Source organism: Anopheles stephensi, chromosome 2 (assembly GCF_013141755.1).
Source record: "Anopheles stephensi strain Indian chromosome 2, UCI_ANSTEP_V1.0, whole genome shotgun sequence".
In the NCBI taxonomy this organism is placed as follows: domain Eukaryota; kingdom Metazoa; phylum Arthropoda; class Insecta; order Diptera; family Culicidae; genus Anopheles; species Anopheles stephensi.
The window spans coordinates 91,883,341-91,904,174 of record NC_050202.1 but is presented as its reverse complement, the minus strand read 5'-3'; the positions used below and the strand labels follow the sequence as shown (position 1 = coordinate 91,904,174).

General features: G+C 46.4%; 1 protein-coding gene across 1 annotated transcript in view; it reads right to left on the bottom strand.

Moving 5' to 3' along the window:
* The window catches only part of LOC118508436 (protein sidekick-1-like), a 49,398-nt gene that overhangs the window by 12,822 nt on the left and 15,742 nt on the right, over window positions 1-20,834 (bottom strand). The window contains exons 2-4 of the mRNA XM_036048215.1: window positions 13,878-14,029; window positions 13,591-13,801; window positions 1,625-1,882 (exon numbers count right to left, since the gene is read on the bottom strand). Of these exons, the coding sequence (XP_035904108.1) occupies window positions 1,625-1,882; window positions 13,591-13,801; window positions 13,878-14,029 (621 nt within the window). The remainder of the gene's footprint in view (window positions 1-1,624; window positions 1,883-13,590; window positions 13,802-13,877; window positions 14,030-20,834) is intronic.

Below are 20,834 nucleotides of genomic sequence, written 5' to 3'. Positions count from 1 at the left end.
CAAAGTCAGTCAGTGCTTTTCGTGTTTTGTGGTTGAGATTGGTAGGAAATCACGCCAAACAACATCCTTAAAAGAGCTCCCGATCCGTTTGACCGCATTGAGTGTGAGGGAAAGATAACAGGGCACAGATCGGGGCAGCTCCAGCAAACAATTGGCTCACTCGCCCGTTTCTCGTCGAACATGCTAATTAACTTTACACATTGCTCACCAATTATCCTACCGAACCGCATGTTTCGTCGAGTTCGGGGTCTTGCTCTTATCGAGTTACCTAGTTTTGGTATGGCTAAAATGTGGCACAGTTCTTGGATGTTGTTGGTTGCTTCAATCTGGTAAACACCATAAAAGGATTTGCCGGAATGAAAGTTTTGCTTCGGAAAATGGTGCATTTGCATCATTAAACACCTGTTCCAGGTAACGATTTGCTTGTATGACTTGGGAATAAGTGTATATTCTGGTGAAAATATATTGTCCAAGAGCCACCCGACATTTGAAACAATTCGAGGGATTTTATATTTCATTTTCAAAACTTGGTTATATAGGAAATTTTGGAAACACAGTTGTCGAATTTCATTGGAGCTTGCGGTGCCTTAATGAGCAATCAAAACTAATCTATAACTACATAATAACTTCTTCTCTTTTCTTCTTCGCCGTGAGTGGTGCAATTTTAAACGCAATAGTAAGACGATTCATGATATCAAGAATAAAGGGGTTGACTCAATCAGGATAATATTTGTATTCTGGATGGGTCGGCTCGTCCAACAGATCTACATTTCATGGGAAACTAATCAATAATGAAAATTCTTTGAATTCATGCTACAGAAAGAGGATATACTCGAATAAAGTAATAATGTTGATGTCTGGATGTTCTGATGATCAACGTCCATTGTCTGGATATTTCAGTATACTTTATCTTACTAAGACAGTATACTGATCTTACTAAGACTTCGTTCAATGTTACCACAAAAGGCTCATCATTAGTTTGCAAGAAATACCCACCACAGGAATTGAGTGTTACAGTTACAGATATTAATTTATGATTTTCTATGATGTATATGAGTATCAGGATATAGAGTAGTTAGAAGCAAGACAGAATAAATGGATCTGCCCCTTCGTTGAACATGAAATTGGTATATTTTTGGTCGATTTTGTAACCTTAAAATCTGACGACATAGCGCAATGCGTAAGTGCTTAATTTAATACACAGCAAATTAAGAGTTTAGCCCTCTTTTAAAGCGAGAAGCACGCTGCATGAAAAGTTTTTTGTTATATATAACCCTGGAGTTGGAGCTGAAGATGAAAAGCAATCGTGTCTTAATGGTGATGACATTAAAATGAGCATTCCAGGATATAATGGGCAACCGTTTATTCCGAACCTGTTAATCCCTTACCAAACGCAAATTACTCCCTGTTTTTTAGCTCTTCGAAAAATTAATTGGATCACCACCACCACTCGAAACCACGTCAAAGAGAAAAAATAAGGAAAAACAAGGACGGGAAGAAAATTGAAAAACCTCCACCGAAATCGGTCGGTCGGTTGAATTGTGGAAAATCGGAGAAAATTTATGCTCGTTTATCATTCATCAGCGTTGTTCGGTTTCGGGGCTTATGTGTGTATGTGACTCACCGGAGCTGCTCGGCGAGCAGGTGTAGTTGCCGGAATCCGACGGCATGGCGCGTGCAATCACTAATTTACTGGTTTTGGTTTGTCGCTCCGTCAGTACGCTGATGCCACCGCGCTGCGAGTAATTAACGACCCGGCCGCCCTTGTACCAGTAGATGAAGGATGGTGGCGCCGGTGACTGCAGTGCAACACATGTTAGATTGATATCGCTTCCGCTTTTGATAAATAGCTCCGAGTTGCCGAGTATTTTTGCCTTCGAAACTGCAACGAGAGAGAGAGAGAGAGAGATAGAAGAGGAAGAGGAGATGAGAAAATAGAGTAAGAAATGAATAGATGATGAATTCCGGTGCAAACAGCAGCACCAGCAGCCCCAGAACTCGGTCGGTTAGTGCTGCAAATGAATAGACTAACTAACACACACACACTCACGCACACACACGATGGTAGGAAGCCGGAAGTGGAGAGATAAAAATGGCACAACCGAATGGACCTTCTGTTATTCGGTGCCGGTTTCCTACCACTGCTCTGAGGTTCGGAAACATACCAGATTTTGGGGTTGAATCATTTTTCATATTCAGACAGAATCCTAATACGGGAGCCTAGGATAGAACCGTTGGAACAAGGCAGAAAGTGATGCATAGTTATGTGTGTTTGTGGGTACCCGCCATTGCGATTGCCAGATTGTTGCTTTTGGAGTCGCTCGCAGCAGCAATGGAACCTCGAGTTCGAGCTCGAATAGACGAATCATCCGCCCGAGGTTTTGGAGTTCATTTTTCTTCACCCAATGCCACATTTTCGCACTGTCACTGTGTGTGTGAGTGTGTTTGTTTGTCTTTCAATTCAATTTCAATTTCCATCACTCCCATCGCACAGTGCGAGTCGTTCGGTTTATCCCAGGCTGAGGGAAAGCGAAAGAAAAGTTTAATTCCATCTGCACAATGATTCGTTCGGAAAAGCTACCGAGCTGTGCTACTGAGGAAAATCATTCTCCAGATGTTTGCTTTCTTTTGTGGTCAGCGGATCTTTTCATTGCAGTTGCTGCCCAGCGATGGTGGCGACGAACGATCGAACGACGACGGGTGCAAGTGCAACGAACGAATTAGGTAAGCTGAATAGGAGCTGAGCCCTTAAGCCTCGCCCGAGGTTGGTCGTTGTTCTGTTTGACCTGTTCCGTTTACGTTGATGGATGGATCGTTTGTTCATTTGTTTCGTTTGCGTTCGTGATTTTCCACCACAAAACGACGAGACGATTCGTCCTGCCGCGTGTCGTGTGTCAGCTAGAATCTCTTGGTTCGCGTTTGATTTCCTTCAGGTGCTGATTCAGCGCGTTCCGTTCAGGGACGAGCGAAAAGATGATTTAACGGATTTATGATTGGTAGATGACGAGCGTTTTGTGGCTCGTAAATGGCAATCAGTGTGTATGTGTGGAGGGGGGGGGGAGGTAGCGAACGAGACATTGAACTCTGGTAGTCGAAGTCGTAGTTGAAGTCGAAGTCGACCGCTAATGGAGCAAAACTTGGACGGTACGATCGTCCCTACTAGTGGGACATAAGCGCTCGGGATTAGCTAAACGTCGAACGTGAGCAGCAAGAAGCGTTTTTTTATATTTGCGCAAAGTTTATTCTCTTGAGGAGAGTCTCTTTTGCTTTCGTTGGGGTTGAATATTGCATGTAATGGGAGCTAGACAAAAGCTGCATTTATTTGTTGTTTGGAATATTATCGATTCTTATTAGAGTCGATAAAATCAAATTATTTCATGAAATATTGCATTGTGACCAATGAACTTGAAAATTGCTCATTGTGCACCCTCGGAAGCAAGTAACATTTAGCATTGTTCTTCTGGTCTTTTGCATACCCATGAGTAGCCATGATTGGCATACCTAACAAACACGGGCACTCCGGACAGGAAACAACTCTCCTTTCGGTGTTCCCTTTCACTTTACAATGATTATTGTCGTTTTCCGACCCAACCGTACCATCAGCTTAACCGTCTTCTCCTTTCTTCGGAAAAGTGGAAAAGTGTTTTCTTTTTTCTATTTGTATCCCATTTCAGCTCACTTGTTAAAGTCGCTCTTTGTTGGTTTGTGTTTGTGCTCTGTGTCTGTGCTTTTTTTTTGCTTCTCTCTCTCTCCCTCTCTGTCTGTTGGTTAATATGGAAATTTCATCTCGAACCAGTTGACAATAGCCCACGGGGGTGGGGCTTCGGTACGTGTGCACGTGAAAAACTTTTCCCACACAATCGGTCGATTTTCCATGCAGTGTAGTTTCCTTTCGATCGGTCTCCCGGGCGTTCGTGCCCGATACGGATACTCACGAACACAAACACAGATACACAGTGCCGATAAATGTAAACATGAAAAGTTGTCCGTTTGGTATCGGGAGCATGGCTGAACTTTGACCACTCAATGTCCGCCACCAAGAAGCACATGGGTGAAAGCTCTCTAGTGTGGCAGAGTACGAAACGGAGCTCGGTGTTCGATTTTCCTGTGGCACATCGAATTACTCGAGCCATCCGAACCGTGTGCATCGGAAAGAGGGTTGAACTATTTGCGAGCGCCAGAAGAGAATGGCCACGAGAAGGAAACAAAAAGAATGAAGAAAGCAACAAACCCGCAGACATGCACGAATCAAACTGAGCAATGACCAGACAAACAGATAAACTCATTCCAACTCAAAGCGGGTTTCCTTTTGCTGCACACGCAGTGCAAAACTGCATCACCAGAACAAGTGCAAACAGAAATCCTGAAGAGGAAATTGAGCGCTTCTCGGAGTTTGAGCTTGTGGACACAATATACAAAACCCGGCAGCAATCGGACACGTGCCGCCCGGTCGAAAAGCTCTCCAACGCAAGATCAAATATCGAAAGTCACCGGAAGCGTACGGTTCCTTGGCGTAATGTCAGGCTTCGTCCTCCGTGTGTGTGTTGTTTCCGTGATCAAAGAAAGCGGCTGCCCGGGAAACTCGGGACGCCATCAAGCGCCTAAATGATGCACTACGAGTCTTAAGGTCTAGTTTGTTCGTTTGCGCTTCGCCAAGCTTTTGGGGCTCAAGTACGATCACTAATTGATGGGTAGGAAGGAACGGTGGACGGAGTGTTTATCTTCTCAAAGTTGCAACGTTCTATCACAAAAACATTGTAGATTTTTTTTTGCCGGACAGTGGATCGATTGTCTTCGGTAGGCAAACGTATGCATTCATAAAAAGCAGACTGATTCAAAGGACTTTTCATGCGATGAACCTTTGTCCTGGTTGTGTTCTTAATTATTGATCGACTATTGCAAAGTCTGAAGCGTAGCTCGTTTGTAGTTGGCAATTTCGGAAGCTGATGTTGATACAAACAAGAGATCTTCTTCTGTCAACATTAACATATTCCAGGTCGTTGTAAGCCTAATCTGTCTGACAGCATATAACAAGCTTAGTATTAGAAGTCTCAAAAGAGATGAAAGCGATTCGTTCTCGGAAGGCTATGGGTGATGAAGATTCTGGTCTGTAATCTATTTATAATGGTTATTGTGCCCCAAAACAATTTTTAAGCTGTACCACTTGATTTTAAGGATCTTTGACTGTAACATTCCCGCCGGAGCTCGAAAAAAATATTTTTGCGTCTATATTTTTAGAATGCGTCTTGAACGTAGAAATTAATTCTAATTCGTCTTCCAAAATTAATCGATTTTTCTAATGCACTCGTTATCATGCGATATTTTGAGGTAAAACATCAATACTCTTCTAAAGGAAATGTTACTGCTTTTTTTACACATACCAAAAGATCATCTCAGTAACGATGACGAGGATGTATTATTGGACGATAGGCGTGCAAGCGAAGTGAGTGGGCCTTGAAATAGAACAGAACGCTAATGGCACAGCGCGCAACATACGCACATGCTCATTATAATTGTGGTTGGCCATTAAAATTGAATATAGAATCTGCCATCTGCTTTCCAAGTTACAAGAGAGCCACGAATTTCTTGTGCGTCAAAAAGAGTTGTTATTTTTAACCGTCCGATAACTCGTCGGCGATGGTGAGAAAAGAAACGTATCTTTAACAGCGTACGCGTATTATTGATTGCTCCGCATGTGAAACCTCCCTTCCAGCAGCGAACGAACCAAAATTATGTGTCGTTCATTTGTGATTGCCTCCCGTTGGGGCCTAAACGGTAGGGGGTACTTTGCCGCCGGGTGAAACCACTTTGAATGAAACTATTTCGGGTTCTCGTCCACGACGATTGGTGGCTTCCCGTACGGTTAGAAATGGAAAATTGAGGTTCCATTTTTGTGTGGACTAATGTTTGTGCGTCGATATGTCACAGAGCGAGCGGGCACGGGAGGCTCTGGAAGACCTGAAAGGGCTGACCACAACCCAGAGAGCAGCGTCGGAGGTTTTTCGGGAACGAATGACGAGACCAGAACACGATGCATTCGAATGACGAATTCCTGTTGCTAGTTTGTTGAAGGATTGTGGTTTTTCTCCGCCCTGGGCAGCCTCGTACGTAGGTTGTACGGTTGGCAAAAGGGCACACTGATTGTCAGTCCGGGGACAAGCTTCAACCGCACACGTACGTACGGGCAAAAAACGAACCTTCGAGGGATGGACCGACAGTACCTGTCGAAGCGCGGTGCAGTGTCCTGGTGGGCGTGGTGCACTGGGGAATGTTTGGTCAATTTTGGATTGGCTTTTTCAGTGCTACTGACAGCACGGCCACCACCAGGTGGTTTGACCGTTTCGGGTTTTTAGGCCGAGTTTTGGTTCATTGGCCACTATCATTTGCTGATGATGGCATTTGGTGATGGTCAACGTGACCGCAGGGCAGATCATCATTCGATTCCTCCCGACTTGGTGAGGTAATTTTGGTTCGATTTTTGTTCGGCACGCACCCACACACTTCGAAGGGCAATCGGATGCGGTCACCGAATGTGGGTAACTGTGTGGTGCACACACGTTTCTACCACAACGGGGATGATCACAAACCAAAACCCCCCGTTGACGGACCTTTTCCAGCGAGAGTTATGATTTCAGTGCTCGTGGGAAAATGTTTTTGGTTCGCTAATTCTTCGCCATTTTGCAATGTTGCGTATGCTGTTACCTTTTATCCGTTTCTTCGTCTGTGTGTGTGTGTGTGTGTTGAAGCAAATATTAGACGGAAAACTTCAGCCAGAATCCTCTTTCGAAGGGCCCTTGCAAGAGTTATTGTGCAAGGTGCGCACCCGCGTGTCTGTGTGTGTGTGTATTTTTGTGTTTTTGCGGTCGCGGCATGTTTGGTTGGCCGGGAAAAACTTTTTGATGGCTTCAGCCATTCGGAAAACTGACAATTTCAATCCCACCTTCAACCTTCACGGCCACGGTTTCAGCCGGCCTCTTAGGAAACCGCGAGATTGCAGATACCCTTCAGACGAAGCTGGAAGGAATCCAACTTGGTGGGTTGGTGAAGAGTTTTGCGAAATAAATAATAAAATGGTTTACGGCCGTTCCTTAGAGACAAGCGTTTTTGCGAAAGGGCAGCAGTCGTCGAGGGCCGAAGACAGATCGCTAGCTTCTTTAAGGTTCCGTTTATAGAGTGAAGTTTAAGCTGCTTCTGATTTATTAATATTTGTGCTGATCGTAATCTCTGGAGAAGCTATCTAGCTGTGTGGCTGTCTGTGGTTTCGGTGGAACTCTTGCGAAGGACACAGAGTCGAAAGGGTAGTACGACACACTCTGGCGGTACCACCTTGATTGCTTAGCTTGTTATAAATAATTACGACTTTTGGCCAAACTCCGGTGTCCAAGCACGGTACATCCTGCTTTCGGGCTGTTGCTGGCTGGCCTTCGGTATGCGGATGATGAACATTTGGACATTTGGAGGTGAGCTACCGGGCGTCTCCATTTCAGCGATGCCTCGGCGATAAAATTCATTAATATTCCAAGAAAATGCTTCAATTGCGGTACTTGATCGTGTAAACGGTTTCAGCCTAGCCGGCGGACGAAATTGATGGTCGTTGATTACGAACTTGAGCCAAACTTGAAATTGATGATTGCCGGATAAAACTTTGCTCGGTCTTTGATGTTAAATGGATGACGGAGGGACAAGAAACAAAATACAAACTGTCCGTCTTTAATAGACAATTATCTTGAATGTAGCAAAAAACAAAACAACATGTCTTCTGTTATTGTTTCCTGAAACCAGTTAGAATGAAATTAAAAGAGAGCAGAGGAAATCACTGTTCGCATGGTGGTGTAAATGAAATCACCAGCAAGTATCGCTTGAAGTGCACACGGAGCAAAGTACCGAGATTGGCAATCAGTGCTTGAGCATCGTGTAAATGCTCTGTGGCCTTGTGGTAATGGAATTCTGATCTTTTTGCGCTCTCGGTCTCGAGTTTCCGGTACAGGTGGTGTCTGGTGCAAGTGCTAGTTGATAGATAAGTTGCTGTTGAACTTCGACACGACGAGTGCTCTTCTTTTAGGGGTTGAATGTGAGGGTCAGGCCAGTCAAAAAGGAGTGGGGACTGTTGTACTAATTACTTTTGCTTGTTACTCGACCTGTAACTCTTTCTACCCGAGTGTGTATTTCGGCTCTTTTTCTCGCCCTACCATCGCCAAAGAACAAACATGGGACACCACCGACGTGTGACAGTGCGTGGTGTATACGCCTGGCGGCCCTGTGACCGAGATAACAAGGATGTTATGTATGTGCGTGTCCTCTCGACGACCAGCACGCATGGTGCTGGTGTGTGGTTGGTGCAGAAGATAAAAGAAAGTGAAAGGCGCTACTCCTGAAGGGCTGCCCGTCGGGGTGCTAAAGGTGCTGAAAGGGCACACGGTAAAGGGTGCTTGTTTAGGGCACTTGGCGCTGTCGTCCGTACGTACTCTTGTGACCGTTTTCCGATCGTTGACAGAGAGAAAGAGAGAGCGTGTTCGGTCCGCTATTATGAAATACAGCAAAGTTCAAGCTGTGAAAGCGATACGGTGTCAACGACTGGTCCGAGTCCGACTGTCGACCGTATCCGTCCACCGAAAAAGGACCCACACAGTGGTCCCCGTCTTTGAGCATGTACCCGTGCATGGTTGGAAGGTATCAGTCTTGAGGATTACTTTCATTACTTGTTTATATTTATGACGGTTACGTGTCCGGAAAGTTGAAGAAACACAAAGCACCCGAGAGCCCACACGAGCGCCTCGTTGCAAATCCTGGCTAAATGATGCGGCTCCTATTGGTTTGGTCCGGCTTTACTGTCGGATCGGATTTAGCGATCGTGTTTGTTTTCTGCCGGTGAGCAAAAATAAAAAAATGATGTATGTGTTGGTGTGTGTTGGTATAGGGCTTTAGTAGCAGAGCACACCACCAACGGTAAAGAGATTATGTCCAGTTTGCTCCTTCTAAATGTCATACAATACGAATGCTGAGCGCTGCTGCACTATTGAACGTAACACGAACAGCAATTCGACAAGAATTCGCTGCGCTGTGCATTGCTGATGCATAGCACCAGCAACAGCAGTAGAGTGCTGGTAGTAGTAGTAGTAAAAGAGACAGGAATGCTGAGCTGCATAGTCGGCCACGAATGCCAAACGCTCGACATTGCTGGCAATTTGAGCCGGTAAATGGAATGGAAAGCATTACTACACGTGAAACTAGCTGTATGCAGTTTGCCGACTTCGAAGCGTGGAACGCAATCACCTCCCATCCATTCTCCAGCCGCTGCACTAAATGCTCCGTGTGTTTGTAGTACGGTGATGTAAAGTTAATGTAGGGTGGAGAATTAAATTTCAACCGCAGCTTGAACACAAAACTTTACTACATCAAAACCCTCAACGGTGGTAGTTGGTCGAGGGTATTGCAACGGTCAGACTGTTCAAAGTAGCAGAGCTCATATACACACCGACACACACACACACACACACATCGAGACAGTGCTTCCGGTTGTTATGGCCATACGCCGCCTCCACACCAGCACATGGTAACTTTATTACTGTCAGAATTTATTACGCAAAGTACGTTGGCCATTTTTCTTCCCGTACGGTTATTTGCAGTGACAGCTGACTCCGTGGACTCCTGTCCCGGCCCGAAACCGGCGGCCAGGGTTTGTGCAAGCTTATTCTCACGTAATTTGTGCGATGTCTGCCCTGTTTTCGATTGAGTTTGGAAAATGTGAGTGTTTTCCAGTTTGTTTTTGTCGTGGGGGTAGCACGAAAGATTAAACTTTAACGAGCAAAACTTCTAGAAGGGGAGTTGTTTTTTCCTCTGTGGTGAAGGTTAAAGTTTGGACGTGTAAGTACGAGCAGTTAAGTGATGACAATTATTGATTAAATTATCGTGTGGTGAACAGGAACAAAAAGACATCGAAAAGTAAAACACAACTTACTGTTTCTGTTTCTTTTCTTCGGTAGATTGAGTTCCGAGGAAATTGGATGATGACGCTTCATCACTAGCCACTGGCCAACAGCCGAGGTGGAAAAAACAAATCACCAAGCCAACCACCATGCGCTTCACGGCTTAATGTGGCTTGTCGGTGAACAAAATGCATTTCGGATGGATAATTAACTGCATGCAACTGGCGATGATTGCGGACAAATTATTAAATCAATATCTCGTTACGTCCCCCGACAGGAACACGCCACCAGAACGAGGAACAGTGCGGTTGAAACGGGTTGCCGAGATGCCGCTGCCGATGACAATGCGACTGCAGCTAATAACCACCAAGAAGCACAACACGACTGAAAAGGCACCAACAGGAACACCGCACCGCTTGTTATGGGTTCGTGACGCGCTAGCTTCAACCACAACCACTAGCTATGTCTTGAGCGCCTTGTTTAGGCTCTCGTCGATTGGCGTGTCAATGGAGCAGTGGGACACGGGCGTGGAAATTGTTTCCGTTATAAATTAGTGCCTTTCAACGTGTCGCGAGCAGCAGGAACGCGAACACCAGCGCCTCAATCTCGGTTGGTGTTGGTGCTGATGTTGTGGCAACAAGTCATCTAGAATGGTTTTTTATTCTTCACCAAACAATCGCATCGAACAGTGTGTGTGTGTGTGGGCAAGTGGAAGAATCGTTGATTGAGCCTCGGATAAAAAAGGCGGACAAAATTGAATGTGAATCTTTTCGAAAAATAGCGAAAACGGATTTCGTTACGAAATGGGGAAGGAAAAAGGGGATCAAAACTCAACTCCCCATTCCGAAATCAAACCATTACCGTCAATTCCTCTATTATCGGATTTGCCTGTCAATGCACCATCATCATTTTACTACGAGATACGGTCGTAGTAGTACCGCCGACATCGAACCATCGAACGCACACGGTTCGATTCTGCGCTCGGCTTTTTAAAACGATCCTTGATGTTTCCGTTCCGGTGGAGTGCGTCTGATTGAATTCAAATTGGATCCTTCGACGGACAAGCGCTTCTTCTACTTGTCAAATACGAATCGGGCACGAGTACACACGAGATGTCGCTACACCGACTCTCCAAATGTTTCCCCGAAGGCATCAATGCATCCTAAGAATGGCAGGAAGCCCTTTCACCGGAAGTTGTTTAGAGCCGGTGTAGGGAGACGGTTTTATTTATATCGGAACACAAAAACCTTTTCTGGCATTAGTCGGCAGGCCCAAGATAAGCTTCATTTTTCGTGTGGACCGGGGTATCCATTTTTTGTCGGACGCGCACGAAGTAAAAGGGTCCCACATTAAGGGACACAACCACCGGAGGACACCCAGATACATCACATTACGCCTTGATCCAATTGGATTGAGCTTCGGGCTGATCCGTTCCCTCCCCCCCCCCCCCCCTTCGAGAGCCGGTCAGCCGTGATTGTTCGAGATCGATATAATGGCCGGTTCGTGCCAAGGTCAACCAATTAAACTCATCCCTCAACCGCTCTCTCTCTCGCGCCCTCTCTCCAATGCGGGTGGATGAACATTGTCCACAGTTTTGCAAAAGAAAGCCATCCCACTTCGGAGCTTACACACTTCAAACGGGTCCCTTTCTTTGTGCACTTAAAACGGTACCTCTTATTCATGGGGTTCCGTTTTCGATTGATCCTGATGCCGCACAACGCACCGATTGTATGCAAAAAAGGTCCAGTCCCAGACATCGCAGGCTCGCCGAGTGTTGGGGGTGTCGCTCGTATTAAAGATGAGGTCAATTTAACACCTGGCCCGTGCCAGACCGTCTGGTGTCTGGATGGAGAGAAGGCAATGAAGAGCTTTGGCTGTTGCCAGCGATACGGTCCGTCAAGAAATTGGTATTCATGTCGATGCGCCAATGTTTCCAACGTCCGAAGAGCCATTGGTCGAAGCATCAACATTCATCCGTCGTTCGACAGCGATACCGTGCGCCGTTACTACACTTCATGTACTTATGCAAACGATTTGCACGTCCGGCGATCCTTCCGGAATGAAAATAGTAGCCCCGGACGCCACCATCCCGAAGAGCAACACTTGCTCATGGCTAATTATTCGTCGACTAGACCGAACCCGGCTGTGAGCGTGTTGTGAGCCATTCTTAACTACCGTCGCGCCTTACGGAAGGGCAGGATCTATTACGTGCTATTACAGTAGTTGCAAAAGTGTAAACCATACGTTGTTGCTCGTTACTGCTGCATTATTGATTCAACAACAATCGTGTCAAGTGCCAAAGTACGAGCTCCGCCAACGTCAAGCAATTCGGAACGCAGTGGAATACATTCGAAATTGAATGTTAAAGAGGCTGGCTGTTCAGCTGTTATCATAATCGGCAACATTTGCGCCATCTTACCGTCGGCTAGAGCATGCTGTTTGCTGTGTGCCAATCTGCGAAAATCGCAACGGTGGAGCTATGTTTCACTTGTATTTAATCATGTTTTCATTCTCGGAAGATATTTATTAAATCGGTGCTCTTTGCCGTTTGATATGTTTTGTTTGATTAAAAGCGGGTAAATAGATTCATAAAGGAAGAGTCTGAAGAGTACAACACGAACAGTAGGAGCACGCGTACTCGTTGGTGCCCTTTGTGTATCGTCGACAAGGAATACTGATGACGGGAGCGCCTTGGAAACAGCTTAAAGTCGTTAGTGCACTGGCTTGGTACCGTTAGTGCAATGTAGCAAATGTCACCCAGCACAAGTGGGTTATTGTTTGAACAAAGTTCTCGCAAAAGTTATCTTAATTAAATTATCCCATTATCAACTCAGCTCCGGCAACGGCAGCAGCAGCAGCAGCCGCAGCAGCAGCCGCAGCCAGCAGAGCTCGCTCTGGATCCTAGAGGTGATATTAAGCCTGACTCGTCGTAGCATATCAGCACTGGCCGAGCTTTACGAGGATCCGAACTGGTTTGAAGTCTCGAGAGTCGGAAGCCTTTATCTAGCGCAATGCATGTCTCTGTCCGGCACTGTTAGGGTTTGCTGAAGCAGCTGGATACCACAATAAAGGGACGTCCAGCAATCTAACATGGTTAAAGCGAGAAAGCATTGAGGTTTGTTTAAATTATCATTCGGCATTGGGCCGAATACACTGTCACGCACATGCACACGAACCAGTGCCCTGCCGAAACGGGCGGCTCATCCATGGTGGACAATGCCCGGCACAATGCGGACCACCTGGGTCGAAATCTGGCGATTCTCTGGGACTGCCCGCAGAGTGGCTGTGAAAAACAGTGATAGCCATGTAGTGTTGGCCCTGCAATAACGGACGCCCTGGTGGTGGTAAGTTGATGAAGTGAAAGCTGACACATAATTAAACCGATGTCCGCTTTCCTGCCTTCTGGTATGAGTGTGTGTGTGCTGCTAGGACGAACCTCGTTTCGAGTGGGAGACACAGACGCACACACACGTACACACCTAGGCACGTGTTAGTGGACGCGGATTCAGATGCGAATCTCATTGTATGGATTCTGCCCAGTTGGCCGACATTCTTTAGCCGTTTAAGCAAAAGGTGACCCCAGCGTTTTGTGGCTATGGAATGGGAGAAAAGGATACAACAGCGCACACAGATGCACACAGGACACAGGAAATAATGTACTTACCGACTACGTTCAGCCGAAAGGCTTGGGAAATTTTTGGCTCCGTCGATACCTGACACTCGTAGGTGCCGGAATCCCGGGGCTGGGGTGAGGTGATGCGCAGCGTCCACTCGTCGCTGCCCTCGGTGTGCAGCGACTGGAAGCGCTGGTCGTTGGTGTAGGTGAGGATGCCCACGGTGAGGATATGTAAGTCACGTTTCCGTATCCAGGACACCTGCGGAGTGAAACGATGCGATGCGTTAGTGGGGGCCGCTGTGGCGAGTGCGGTGCCGATAATGCCAAACACTTACCGCTCTGTCGCCCAGATTCCGGACTCTGCAGTGCAGCAATGCGGATTGGCCCACGGTGGCGGTGACCTCCCGCTTTGTGCTATTGTCGAAGTAAGGCTGCGCAAAGGGTTGCTCCCAGTAGGATTGTACTTCGCCGCTGATGATGTTAAGCACTGGAAAATGTGAAACACGAACAGTGGTCAGAATGGACACTTGTGAGCATACGTGAGCACAAAGCACACAACGATAATGAGGGTACAATATTTAGGGCAAGATAATTAGTTCATATACATTCGAAGATATGTGGTTGAGCTTGTGATGTCGGCTGTAACGGACACTTCTTGGCAGTCTCATTTGGTGGATTCGAAAATGAAGAGAAACCTATTTACTTCATGTATTTTCTAATATGCACTTTTGTGGTTGTAATGAAATCAGCGGCCTTTTGTTGAAAGACCAGGCGTCTCCATCAGATTTCATGAATGACCATGCGTCTCCTTCGGAATGGTGAAGAGTTCCCGTTAAGAGAGATTGACGCAATGTAGTACAATGATAATTCGAAAGGAAGGAAAAACTTGATAATCTTTTGATTCCTTAAGCATACATATCCATCTTCAATGTATCATCAATCAGACACACACACACACTACGGACCATGCTGCAGATGTTTGAGATCGCATTAACTCCGAGAAAAGCATCGGCTTCCTGCACATCTTGCGGATTTTTGCTCTCCATTGTAAACACAGAATCTCCAGCAAGTGGAACAAGGGCGAGAAAAAACACACTTACTCACACATACACACACACAATTTCTTTGCGGGGTTTCCTTTCAAAATGGGCACACATACGGAACAGATCGCATCTTGTGCAGCACGTGATTGCACTTGACAACGAGCACGAGCCTTTCAATCAAACTGCATCCGGCAATCCGGACGGAACGGCACAATGGCAATGAGCAAAATAGCACACCAGCTTCTTCAGCTAATGCACTTCGCAGGCGGTAAAGGCTGCAGGGTCAGCGCGCGCGTGTGTGTGCGTTTCGTGTGCTTCCGTCTGTGCTGATATGTGCGCGCACACGTCAAAGTCAAAACGAACGTGGGGAGCTTGATCGAATGCAATGTGTCGATGAAATTCAACCCCTCGATTCTACCCCCCCCAAAACCACGGACACCGCGCCAATCGACATCCATGATTGATGAAATGGCGAAGAAAATGCATAGATCGTTATGGCTGCAGGAAATCAGTCGAGTCAATAATCGTCCTCCTGTCGAAGGCTGCATTCTGTGGGTGGTGGTGTGGGAGAGGGTGAGCAAGGAGGGGAGAGTTTTCCGGCAAATGTGACAATGCGGCCCGAAATGGTTACAGGTTGAGGTTAGAATTGATGATCCGTTTGATTGCGTCCGCTTCCGGGGGGAGAATGGTTTTCCCCGCGGGCTGGAAAGGGTGTGCTCAATTGGCGTTGTGGCATTGTATTTGATGAAATTACACATCGTTGTGGCAGCACGGACCGAATGCAGCACTACCTGACTGCCTGCCTGCTTGCTTGCCTGCTCGCACGAGCTCCCCAAAAGGGTGAAGCTATCAGATCAGAGGCGAAATTTGAGGAAAGTTGATGACGACATATCGCTTCAGCCAGATCAGAGGAAGAACCGGCGGGTTAACGATGTGCTACGGAAAAGGGTAGATCATAAAGCATTAAACCAACCTTCACCAGTGTGGCGCTTTGGTTGCTGTTGCCGCCGAAAGGAAACTCCACCGTTCGTTGACCGTGCGAGGTGGACAATTTGGAGCGTTTGGTGATCCCGAAAAACTCACAGCACACTCGCCACTTCCAATTCACTGCAGCTCTTACAGGAGCGCTTTTCCACACCGAACCAAACCCCAGTCCAAATCCATTGGCTTTAATGGCTCAATAATAAAGCATTAAAAAGGTGATTTATTATATTTTCGCTCCCCGAACGCGAGTGGATGATTTGATTGTTGCCAACTGGTTCCACTGGTTCCAGCGCGCCCGGAAGGGTATTATTTTCCCGTTAGTTTCCACCCTCCGAAGTAGTCGAATTTGAGAAACTTCGTTTTTCGCAGGGCAAACACGCTGCCGAGCGATCGATAGAAGAACACAAACGGTACCTCGCTGAAGCTAGCCAGAGTACGGGCTGTGTGCTCCTGTCTGTCAGGAACAATCAATACTGGCAAGCACTTCAAGGTTAATTGCCCGTTGGCGAGTGTGGGTGCGTGTATGCGATTTGAAGTACGGTAGGCAGGCAGGATTGTGTGCGTTTACATCGAACGGTCGAGACTATTCTTCGCCCAATGGAGTGGAAAATAAATCAAAACCATATAAAACCGATCTTCACCGTCAACGGTCGAGATGCGCCGTTTGTGTTCAGTCACTCCAATACGTCAGCGTGGGTCAATCAAGACAATCCGAGTCCATTGTTGAGCTAGACGATTCGAGCTGCTAAATCCCTTTACACCGCCATCCCATCATTATTGAATCTCACGCGTGTGTGTTCGGGTGGAAAATCGTGTTTGGGTGGAAAGTTTTTAAAAAAGTCGCTACGTTGAAAAATGATGATGTACGGCGGCCATTCGTGAGGCTACGATTCAGAAAATGCCCCGGCTTAGGTTTGCACAAAAACGGAAAGTGTAACTGTTATGCCTGATTGCATGTATATGTGTCGTTTGCCAACAGGCAGAAAGTTTCATTTTTCGCAGCCCCCAGGAAACGGCTGATTTATTGAGACTGTCATTCGCCGACTGTCATTGTCATGGCCGTCGGGGGATGAAATTGGGTGGAAGGATTGAAATAAAATAGCTACAGCGTTCAACAATTCCCAACAATATTCCGGCTTCCGACGGTGAGCGATGTACATGGGATCTTTTTTCGTTTCGCTCTTTGGGGTGGTGTGGGTTCGCTCATTCTTTGCAAAGTTCAAAACTTCAAACTGCCTTTCATTTGTATGGATTCGTTCGTTATAAATTCTTGAGGTGAGCGTTCGCATAAGGCGTCAGGGAAAAGGCTTCCGAGCGCGACTTAGCCTACACTTTTATCACATTCCCGAGCCGAACGCCAGCGCCAGGTTACGAGCTGCAGAACGTACCGAGCGGGTGCTGCTATCCTGTGGCGGAAATCGTTGAGTTGAGTTGGCTTTGAAGGTGTAGTAGAACCACTTCATTCGGGAAGCGTGAATACTTTCAGCAACAAGCGTGTTCTTTTGTACAATACTGGTTAGGGTTTCTTCATTCTAATGAAAAGTTCGATAACTTTGCTTCCAAGGCGAGGTTCGCTACAGCTTCTTCGCAACGATGTTTTACGATGCTATACAAAGCGCTTCACGGTAGAATCGAAATGAGAAACTTCATCGCTACTTAGCACCGATGTTGACGTGCCGATCGGTGCAAATTGTACATTTCTCTTTCATAAAGTCAGGAAAACGATTGAAAGCATCGCAAAGACTTCGAGGCAGACCCGTACCGTGGTATCGGTAAACAGACATTTTAAATGATGCGTATCCTCTCGGCGTGGCGTTTACAACCGTACGAGCAACTTTTCCACGCACCGAGCATCATTAGAAGACAAAGCCTGCTTTTATATGCGTGCGTGTGTGTGAGTGTGTTTGTGTTGCGAAGGGAAATTGAATTAATTCACAACCTTTTCTATTTGTGCCATCGTCAATTACTATGACTAATGAGGCTCGGATTTGAGAACCGTACGGTTGACGATTTTGTAATGCTCCGTATGTGTGTGTGTGTGTGTAAGGACGAATTGGAATGAAAAAGAGTGTGTGTGAGTGTGTGAGAAGACCCGTAGATCCTTGCCTTAAGGAGGGTTTCTCTAATTACTCGAATCCTTTCGATGGGGCTCTGGCTGCTAGAACGACTGCTAGAACTTATCTCATTACCCACTACAACGGTTGGATTCATGGTGGCGGATGGTTTTGCATTCTTGCCTACCAACCCAGTCGAACCCTGGGGCGTGTTCTGTTTTCTTTCGCTCTCTGCGTGTGTGTGTGTGTGTGTGTGTGTGTGTGTGTGTGTGTAAGGGAGGATGAATCCCAAAGTGGAGCGGGATCTAAGGATGATTTAGCGGCATGTTGTGACAGTAATTCTTCATTAATTTAATAAACTCCACTCACCACAGTGTTTTGAGGCGAAATGGCAAAGCTTTTCATCACACACACACAGGCAGCACGTGTCGGAGGATGGAAATTCTCACCGTGTCTTGACGCTTCGGTCCAGATTCCGAGACCTCAGCGGCTAAGCCTTTCGAGTAGGTTTCATCCATGGCAGGTGTAATGAAATTTAGCCTTCCGAACGTTAAAGGACTGCATGCAGAGGGGCCAACATTCCATCGGTACATGGTTGAGTGTCTCTTGTTAGAGAGTCGCTGTAGAATTGCCGATTTTTCACACCCATATGCGTCCGGGCCTTTCCTTCGATCCCGGGCTAGAAGGATCTTTCTTTTGTGACGAGAATACATTTCCCGTTGCCAAGTGGTTGTAAAAAAGGCCACAAAAAAGTGAAGCCCTCTCGAAGTGCTTCTTTGTCGTCATAACGATGATCGCTTTGGATGATACGATGACGAGCTGCTGTGTGTGTGTGTGCGATGAGAATCTAGCATGTTTTGGCTGCTGTGAGTGCTGCAAGTCAATCTTCTGGCCGGAGTGTAACACATGATGCCGAGAATGTTCCTCCGAACCGTCGTAACTCATATTACGAGGGAGTTGTTCATCATTATTGCGTTATGAATGATGATGATGATGATGATGGTGGTGGGGGCGATGCTGGGTGCACTGGGTGAAACAAAACAGGGGGGAAATGCGACGACTTGAATTTTCTCCCACCCATCGTCGTAGGAGGACATGTGCCGAAAAACGCAATATCATCGTCAGTTTCTTAAGCAGACGATAGGCGAAAAGGCTGGATATGGCTTATGGCGTTACATGGTCCATGGTAGACCGAACGGTCGGAGATTCTCGCAAGGACCAAGAAGCGTCCTCGGTGGTGTTTTGTGGTGTCCGTGATTGAGAGGCCTTTGCTAAAGGATGATGTTTCGGTGATAAGCCATCATATTTTCACACCCACACCCGAGTGTTTACTTTTCGTGCCGGCAGTTGGAAGCAAGGCTTGACAGCAGCCGTACCAGCACGACCAGCATGTAGCAGACAACACGAATGAGCTTCTGTGGCCGGTTGTGAAATGGAAAGGTTTTTTTTTTCTGTAGCTGTGTTGCACTGTCCCAAATGAGAATGGCATTCTCATGTCGGAAGGGACGACTGTGGATGCGTTCGACAGACATGGCTGAGGCATGTCAGCATGTGAACCGAATAATCGCTCGTTGGTTGATGGATGAGTTCAGTTCGGTCGGTGCATGGGTTGGTCGGTGAGGTAGGTAATTTGCGATTTGGGGAAAAGTTAATTGCTTGATTGTCGTTAGGATTTGAAAGCAAACACACACTCACACGCTCCAGGAAGAGGAACAAAACGATTTTGGAAATTGGTGACAAGCAGGAGCACATGACGGGCAAACAATTACATATAGGGAAAGAAAACTTGGGATAGGGAAGTCCTCATGATTGATGATATGATGATTGATTAGCTGGGTTTTTGTTCCGACCAGTTTGGCTTTGTAAATGATTTTAAATCTTTAATAAATGAAAATCAGATATCAGTGCCTGTTGTGATACTCAAATGCTCGGGAAAAGCTGTCTAAAAAGGCTAATCGGGTTGATGGGGGTTTTTCCTTGGGTATACTATCGAAGGGTCACAGAGCTTTAAACTAAACGAGAGCTTTTACTGTAATATTTGCAGTGTCATTGCCTTATAGAAACTTGTTTTTTTTTAAAGGAAATCTTCCGTGAGCTTTAAGCTGGGTGGAGAAATCTCGTCTTGTGCCCTAGAGAATGAATATCTATTTAAAGATGGATTTCTTCAACTCCATCAGACATAGTACCAATTTGTGTTTTAAGTTATATTCGTAGATTTATTTGAGAATTTTCAATCAGAGAATGACAATGAGGCTTACAACTTCAAATTTCAATCACCCCTTTGACAGTTAGGTTGTGATTTGTTTGAAAGCGGTGTTTTTGACAGAGGTTTTTTCGTTCAATAATAAGCGTGATTGTGGATCTGTTTTAAATCAGTACTTTTTCCCGCCTGTTTTCAGCTAACGAATGTAGGACATGTATGAAGGCTGATAAAGATTGCACACATTTAGTCGGTGGATGGAGATGTGCTTCCATCTGTCCAGACCCGTCGAACAGCCTGACAGGGTTTCCCGGAAACGACACTCGAAGAACCATGTATCAAGATGGCAGCAGTTTGATGCCTCCATTCAACCCCAGGAAGACGCATAATACTAATCCCGACAGTGAAAGTTGAAGCAGCTTCCTGTCATCGGCGGTCGGAAATTGGGAACTTCGGGGGTCGACGAAGAATCCGCGGAATTGTTGATTGTGGAAGGACTGTGAATGGTGTTGGGATGTGTTCGTTCTCTTTTTTTTTCGATGAAAAGGTTTTATAACCTTTCTTCCCGGTAAGGTTAGCGAGTGATTGGGGTGTGCTTTAGCCAGGGAAGAAGCTTCTTGCACGCGGGCATGAAGTAGGCAGATCGTAAATTCCTTACCACCCCGGCAGTACGCAGCAAAAGGGTTACACACCTTCGAAGAATCACGACCCGGATCATGTGTTCGTGCTTCCCGTGTGCATGCTTGTACCGGGTTAAGCACCAAGGCTTCGGAGGGCTCGTTAAAGGTGTGAAGGCACCTCGGGAGGCAGGCTGGTGTAAATGTTGAAGTTTTGCACCGAGTATCGACTGTGGCGCCCCGTACACACGACCGTGTATCGTATCGGTGCCGTAAATAGATACCGTGACGATAGGTGCTCAGCGCCAGGCCTCAACATGCGTGGGATGCCGTAAGCTTGCTGAATGGGGATTTGTTGTATCGTTTGGCACTAATCGAATTTGTGTGTCTGCCA